The sequence below is a fragment of the Argopecten irradians genome, chromosome 1 (assembly GCF_041381155.1).
Source record: "Argopecten irradians isolate NY chromosome 1, Ai_NY, whole genome shotgun sequence".
In the NCBI taxonomy this organism is placed as follows: Eukaryota; Metazoa; Mollusca; class Bivalvia; order Pectinida; family Pectinidae; genus Argopecten; species Argopecten irradians.
In genome coordinates this window covers 30,280,710-30,289,177 of record NC_091134.1, presented here as the reverse complement: position 1 = coordinate 30,289,177, position 8,468 = coordinate 30,280,710, and the positions used below count along the sequence as shown (strand labels likewise).

At 35.4% G+C, this 8,468-nt stretch overlaps 1 protein-coding gene across 1 annotated transcript; it reads right to left on the bottom strand.

Moving 5' to 3' along the window:
• LOC138323690 (zinc finger C4H2 domain-containing protein-like) lies at nt 1-7,752 on the bottom strand. Its single transcript, XM_069268480.1, has 5 exons — nt 7,606-7,752; nt 5,796-5,967; nt 5,391-5,563; nt 3,445-3,607; nt 1-2,131 (listed from the first exon to the last, which is right to left on the bottom strand). Exons 1-5 carry the CDS (start codon nt 7,659-7,661, stop codon nt 2,018-2,020), a joined length of 678 nt encoding a protein of 225 aa, XP_069124581.1. The 5' UTR covers nt 7,662-7,752; the 3' UTR covers nt 1-2,017.
• Between the last annotated feature and the right edge of the window lie 716 nt (nt 7,753-8,468).

The window sequence follows — 8,468 nt, the reverse complement described above, 5'->3', positions numbered from 1 at the left end:
TCAGGATAAATATTTTTCATCTTTATTCTAGTCTAATAAAATCAATCGTATAAAAAATTGGTACATGTACAACAAATATAGGATCTACTCAACAAGTCAATGATATACAATATTTGACATTAGCAAAAATCTGAAATACCTATCACAAAAATATACCTAACATTGTCCAACATATAGCACCAATTTTACATCATTCTTTGGTGTACACACTCATTCTGATCTCAGAATGACAAAGACATAAAGTGTACTGATATAATACTGATGGAATTTCATTAATATTTTGGAGCAAGTGGATTTTAATCTTCAATACTTGAGGGGTTACTATCATGGTCATTTTATCTACCCCTGGACTATGTCATAGTTAAACTAAAGACATCACAGGAGAAAAACTGACCAATCACAGGTCTACAAAGTATTTAATGCGATGTTTAACTTCAAAATCATACAGTGTACATAAGAGGACCAAACTACCTGCCTCATATGTTGTCGTATTTAGTTTCAATATGACATAGTCCAGGGGTGTATATAATCACAGTGATAGTAACCCATGGAGTAATGAGGATGGTGGAATGTGTACATTGAAAATGAAATATATGATAGTTAAAAAAAAAGATTAATGACAAGCTGGTAATATTCATCTTCATGAAGAGTTATTTAGCGAACAGTGCTTGAAACATTCATAGCTTAATTCATCACAAAAGTGGATCACCTTTGATCAAAACAGCTTTTCACTCTATTCTATATCCTAAAGCTGCACTTATCCATCTACAATAGTAATTATCAGCTCATTCACACGTTTTATCTATTGGCTTGATGAAAGTAGCAGTTTTAAATGTAACATTGAAAGGTCACTAACAATTAACTCTTTAGTTGTGACAGATAACTGGTTATAATCTTAACAAACCTGAAATGTGAAGATAGTTTCACAAAATCATGACTCAATTTATTTACTAGTTTCTTTTTAAAGTTTTCTGATGATATTGACTTCAATAGAGAACAAACTAAATGTGCAATGTTAAATCAATCCTATTGAACTTTTATAATCCTACACAATATTCACTGACATGCAATGCACATTTTAAAACAACCTCAAATTAGATGACATATCATTTCAAATGCAGATTATGAAAGATAAAAAAAAAACCAAAACGTGTAAACAAGCAGATACGATATTGCACTCAAAAATAATTTTATCAACAATTTTTCCAATCTTATCGGGAGGTAAGCCAGAAAACAACAATCAAAATATTTGTTTATGTCTGATAAAGACAGCATATTGCAGTAGTTAGCTATGTTTTACTTAACGTAAAAACAGATCATTTTACCAGTAACACACAAACAATGAATGAAATGTTAAAATGTCATGGTCCATGGTTAAAATACAACACAATTTTAACTAACATATTATATTTGGAGAAGAAGAAAAAATGTAATGATGCAAATTCATTGATAAGAGAAAATATTTAAACTATGGAAGAGTCAATAATGCTTGAATGTAAAATAAAAACTCACATACACTTGATTACAAACACGAACCTCTATTACAATACTTCAAACATAGGAATATGAACAATTGAATATGATGTTCTTAAATGGAAAATTATTCTGTTTCACAGTACAAAATGTATATTGAAGATTTAAACAGCCAAACAAATTTACCGGTAAATTGACAAAATGATCTTTCTCTCTTGGTTTTTTTTTAATTCATTCTCAATATACATGTCTATATCAAAAACATATTTTCTAAAAGGTATAGATATGCTTTATTTGCAAACACAACCATTATAGCTCACTGTGCATATCTTGAAGAAAAATAACAATGCTGGAGTGTCAATGAACCTTAATCGTTAGCAGTTAGATTTATACACATTTCTATCCACTAAACACTACATACAACAAACCGATACTCAAATATTCTACTTCAAGTCTACTGGAAATTAGATACTGTGTATACAATTCAAACCCTAGTTCTAAAGAATGGAATTCAGCTTGACAGACTGCAGTTATAATATGAATATCATTCATCGAGCTTGCGTTTTGGTTTCTTTGGGTTGCGAGATCTACTTTTAGCTTTACACAGAGGACAGATAGGTGCATTCCTGTGGATTTGCTGGTGACAAGATAAACAAGCCTGAAAAAAATTAAAATCAAATCTGATATCGTATATATGCAAATAACACAATGCTTTTATCATGATCAATTAGTTCTTTAGGGCAGGTACTAATTATTTATTAGTTTATGAGTGAAAATTACTGTGGGTTTATGTACTTTTCCTGACTTTCCTGAAAAAATGCTTGATTGGCAATCATGTGATCACCAATATACAGGGTCTACAATAGAACGAATATACGTACCCAGCCTACTATACCTTTCGGCCGGGTACGAATTGGTCCCTATGTGTCGTAGTGGAGCACTGCCTCCGAAAATCACTCGGGCATAATTATCTATACTTTTTTGTAGGTTTCCAATTATTTTATGCGTATACATGCATTTACATATTTTTTGTCCAAAACAATCATAACTACCATTCTTAGTATCTACCGTACCGCTCACAAGACTTCAAATTCACAATTTGTGGACTTGCCGTATAAATTAAAATAACATATAAAATAATGTCTCGATGAGAATTTGATATTTTATGTGGTTCAGTTTTACTGCCTAGTAGGTAAGCGATATCGAACAAGTACGATAAAAATGCAACAAACGTTTTATAATGGTTTGCATAATTATTACTTTGCTCCATTAGCAGTAATAGGCACCAATTGTAGCTCTAAAGACGACACCATTTTCTGTCAAAAGTCTTTTGAGCTACAATATTGCAGCTAGGTCTACAAGAGCAGACAACTTTGTACAGCTAAAGTAACATATTTCAATGTATTAAACCATGAAATTGATAACATTTATGCATTAAACCATGAAATAAAAATTATTTTTTTAAGAATAATATATTTTACACTTAATCAAGGCACCATTATTTGTTCATGATGAATCAAAATTAACACCTGTCTGTCTGCCTGCATGTGACTGACAACTTTATAGTCTGGAAGACAATTTTTGCCATGTATCTGTTCCATTGACCTGCAACTTTTGGTCCAGATAAAGGATATATACAAAACAAACATAGCAGCAGAATTGTAGAAAGGTTGAAGATCAAACTGTACAAAACATTTTTATTTGTAATATTCTGATTTCAGTCAAATTTGTTGAGAGTGCACATTGCTAATCCGGATATGCAGATATATTTTGTTAGTAAAACTATTACTTTGCTAGTAAATATATAAACTACAAGGATGAAGGATGGATTGTAACTTTGTAAGGACCAGTAACTTTCAGTCAGGACCAGTAACTTTTAGGGTCAGTCGGTCCTTAGGGCCTGTTGGACAAGGTCAGTAGCATATTCGGGAATAAATGCTCTATTCCATATAAATTTGGAGCTTTTCATACCTTCATAGGAGGTGGTTGTTGTCTGAAGGTTTGTCTCTCTGCTGGCTTGTTGCGTGGAACCTGGATCTGTTGTGCTGCAGCAGCAGCAATGGCAAGAGACTGAGGTAGTTGGGGTTCAGGTGGTGGCTCGGAGACCCAATCTTTGCTCTGCTTTTCAAAATATCTGAAACAAAGTTATTGTTATATATCATTTGAAGCCTATAAGATTTTATTGCTTCCTTTACATTTCCATGAACTTTTCAAAATTTAGTCTGAACAAACAAAGTTTTGACTACAAAATAACAATCATTGGTGTTAACAAAGCCAAGCATAAAGGGTACATACTTTGGTAAGGATAAAAGATATTTGTCAATGAGAAAACTTAGACTGAAAACAAGTATTTTCTCTCTTTTGCATTTTGAAAATTCCAAATATGTCCACTGTTGAACAGATTATTATTAAGTTTTTCAAGCAAATCCTTCAGTAAATTGACTAAGTAAAACTAGTAATTGATTAATGTACATGTAACTAAACAAGAGGCCCAGAGGGCCTGTATCGCTCACCTGGTTTTTTGTTAGTAATTATCACAAGACTCTGACAATTAGAAAAATAAGCAAAATTCACTCCCAAAGTTTAATTTTTAATCACAACCATACAATGATGCTATTGATACCATACAAATATGCTATCCAATACATAGGTTCAGATTCAAAGTAATTTATATGAAAGTAGTAGCCTAATTGACCTTTTTGACCTCGCATCTATTGCCGTCTAAGGCCCCGTCAGCCCTATCATTTGTACAATTTCAAATCCCAACCCTATAAGGATGCTACCATTGCATTATAAGTGCTCTTCCATTCTTAGTTGCAGAGAAGAAGTCGTTTATATGGAAATAGCTAAATTAACCCCTTTTGACCCCACCCTTCAGGCCCCCGGGGGGTCAGCCCCATTATTTGCAAAATTTTGAATCCAAACCCTATAACAATGTAACCATTGCATTATGAGCGTAATCCCATGTTAAGTTGCAGAGAAAAAAGTCATTTATATGGAAATTGACCACTTTTGACCCTGCCCCCCAGGCCCCCGGGGGTCAGCCCTATCATTTGCACAATTTGGAAACCCCACAATATAAGGATGCTACCATTGTATTATGGGTGCTAAACCATGCTTAGTTTCAGAGAAGAAGTCGTTTATATTGAAATAGCCAAATTGGCCCCTTTTGACCCCTTCCCTCAGGCCCCCGGGGGGTCAGCCCCATCATTTGCACAATTTGGAATCCCCACCCTATAAGGATGCTACCATTGCATTATGGGTGCTATACCACGCTTAGTTGCAGAGAAGAAGTCATTTATATGGAAAAAGCCAAATTGACCCCTTTGACCCTGCCCCTCAAGCCCCCGGGGGTCCAGCCCTATCATTTGCACAATTTTAAATCCCCACCCTATAAGGATGCTACCATTGCATTATGGGTGCTATACCATGCTTAGTTTCAGAGAAGAAGTCGTTTATTAATACCATGGAAATAGCCAAATTGACCCCATTTGACCCTGCCCCTCAGGCCCCCGGGGGGTCAGCCCCATCATTTGTACAATTTTAAATCCCCATCCTATAAAGATGCTACCATTGCATTATGGGTGCTAACCCATGCTTGGTTTCAGAGAAGAAGTTGTTTATATGGAAATAGCCAAATTGACCCCTTTTGGCCCCGCCCCTCAGGCCCCCGGGGGATCAGCCCCATCATTTGTACAATTTTCAGTAAGAAGGCCATAAGGATGCTACCAGTCAAATTTTGTTGAAATCCGACCAGCAGTTATGGAGAAGAAGTCGATTGTTGATGGACGACGGACGACGGACACTGCGGTATCCCAAAAGCTCACCTCGGTCCTTCGGACCAGGTGAGCTAAAAATAAGTAATGTTGGACTTGTTGCATTCTAAATCCCAACAAATACATGTATTATTTTCATACTCTGGTGTAAGTTTCTCATCTTCTTCCTGAAGGTCTGGCAGTTTATCCATCCCAATCGATGATCTCATTTGGTCCACCTCACCCTTCAGAGGTCGAAATTCTTCATATAATTTCTTAGCAGATTCCAGAGATCTGTTCCTTTCCTCTTCTGCTTGTTTGATGGTGGTCTCCATCTAAAGTTGAGAGTAATTTATGTAGGTTTTTTAAGGCAAGGTCAGACCACTTATTTTCAAATTTTGATGAGTCCCAATACAAAGAAATATATATATAGAGGGTTCTCAAAATGTTATCTAGTCCCAGACTAGGAGTCCCTTAAATCACTGACACACATATATAATAGTGTCAAAAACAGACCAATACAACTCACTTTATTACCTGTAACAGACAAGTCAGAGAAGTACAAACCAAATTGATATCAGCGTGTATAAGTCTAAGCTCTTCCACATGGGCCATCTTTTCCTGAAGCAGAAGCTCCATTTCCTGGCGATACTCATCTAGCCTCTTTTCTTCAGTGTCAGTTATTTCCAATTCTTGTCGTAATCTAGACCGAACCTTTTCAAGTTGCATGGATCTTGATCTAGGAAAGTAATTTTCAAAGTTTCAATATCCATGTATGTATAAAGCAATCATATGATTAGAACAAATATATGTACCCGACCTACTATACCTTTCGGCCGGTTACGAATTGGTCCCTATGTGTCGTAATGGAGCACTGCTTCCAAAAATCACTCGGGCATAGTTTTCTATACTTTTTTGTAGGTTTCCAATTATTTTATTCGTATACATGCATTTACATATTATTTTTGTCCAACAAAACCATAACTACCATTCTTAATATCTACCGTACCGCTTACAAGACGTCAAATTCATAATTTGTGGACTTGCCGTATAAATTTCCTTCAGAAAGACCTTCATATGTATTATGTAAAAAAGAATAATGCCTCGATGAGAATTTGATATTTTATGTGGTTCAGTTTTATTGCCTAGTAAGTAAGCGATATTAAACAAGTACGATAAAAATGCAAACAAACGTTTTATAATGGTTTGCATAATCATTATTTTGCTCCATTAGCAGTAATAGGTACCAATTTTAGCTCTAAAGACGACACCATTTTCTTTCAAAAAGTCTTTTGAGCTACAATATTGCAGCTATCATATGATATATACAAAGCATATATGCTAATTCTGACGAAACTTGTTAAAAATTAACTGTTCTGTCGTTATTTTAACAACTTTCCTCAAGATTAAGGATTTAAGGTTACCACATCCTCGATACTCCAGGGGTTCCGATCACTTACGATCTCTACACCCCTGGACTATCTTATAGTGAAATTGAAGGCAGTTCAGCAGAAAACATTTGACCAATCACAGACCAGGAAAGATTTCCTTTGAAGACTACAGAAAGAGCGACTTTCAACTTCAGAGCCACACAGTCAACCACAGTGTACCGTTATACGGCTCTTTTGATGTATATCAAAGGACTCAATTACCAGTTCTGTTGCCTCCAGTTTTACTATGAGATAGTCCAGGGGTGAAGAAATCGTAAGTGCGAATGGAATATCGAGGATGGGGTTACCAGTGAATTGTGCTTTAGTAAAAAATGTAGATCTTTAAAAATATCATTATTCAAAAACTAATTTGAAGAAATTGAATATTCTTCCGTTTTTTATCTATGACTTCATTAATATTAATATTTTTGGTTTTCTCTCCAGATGCTTATAACTATAAGTAACAATAGAGAGCAAAATATGGCATCAGGTGATGTCATAACTTATAAAGGCAGTAAATAATTCTTGAAACTGTTGAGTTTGGGCTTAAATAGTTTTACTAAATACTTTACTTTTTCCTCTTTGCTCTGATGCAGTATTTGTGTACATTTCTTCTGTCCACATTCATCTAATGTTCGAATTCACTTAGCATGTTTACAGTATTCTGGAGTTTTACTTACGTGTATGTACACGGATTTGCGTACGTACAATGTACATATATATATACACTGTACAACATTGTTGGAGCCTAACACTGTCTAAAATATAAACTGTCTGACATTGTTCATGTTGGGTCTGCAATATTAACGCGTACGGTACTGTAACAATCGATCGAAAATACGTGTGCATGCACGGTAAAATTCTAATTCGATATTCTCTCTTTTACTCACTTATTTCACACAAAAGGTGATATATGCTTTCCACACTCATGTTTACTATTATCTTACCGTACATCCTTCAAGTTCTCCAGCTTACACAGGAGCTCAGATTCACGTTCGTCCATGTTGTAAATAATAAGATCTTTGTCACAATGACGCTTACAATTATTCCTTCAAAGACAAGCGTTTTGTTCAACTTGTTTCACTAGCCTTGCAAATGCCCCGAGCGTAGACACAGTATCATCTACATGTTTTAACAAAACAGTATACATGCTAATATACGTGTAAATAAATTTAGATAGTTTTATCAGAGACAAGTTAAATCTCTGGTTCTATGTACCTACATTGAAAACATGTTTACATGCTACGATTATGTCCCCTTGATTGGATCCTCGATGCTGCAAGGTTTATTATCACCACCAGTCTGTAGGCGTCTGCTTCTGGGTTTGGAAAAATATAGATCACTAGCGGCCTGTTAGCTAACCACATAGTAGGGTAAGCTGTTATATTTTTCATTTTTTTTTTCAAAACCCAGGAGCAGACGCCTGTGCTGGCATTATCCACCCCAGTGGACTGGAGGCAAAAAAGACAATTTGATCCTTTGATGTACATCTAAGAAATTGCATAGGTCTAACGGTACACTGTAGTTGACTGTGAAGCTTTGCAGTTGAGCATCGCTCTCTCTGTAATCTTAAAAGGAAGTCTCTGCAGGCCCGTGATTGGTCAGTTATTTTCTCCTGCTACCTCCAGTTTTACTATATGAGATAGTCGAAGGCTGGATATAATGCAGCGAAAGTAACCCATGGTGTATCGAGGATGCCTCGATTGCAGTTATCTTGTTGTAACATGAAGAGTTGATATAAAGATGTTGAACTAAATGGACGTATTTTTGTGTTTTATCATAGTACAGTATCAAGAGATGCAACTTGAGA

Bases quoted from the DNA above. Each gene is read 5' to 3' on its own strand.
- LOC138323690 (XM_069268480.1), bottom strand. From the start codon at position 7,661: ATGGACGAACGTGAATCTGAGCTCCTGTGTAAGCTGGAGAACTTGAAG. The intron at 3,608-5,390 runs GTATGAAAATAA...ACTTTGTTTCAG, and splicing joins GATGAGAAACTTACACCAGA to ATATTTTGAAAAGCAGAGCA. The intron at 2,132-3,444 runs GTATGAAAAGCT...AATTTTTTTCAG, and splicing joins AACAACCACCTCCTATGAAG to GCTTGTTTATCTTGTCACCA.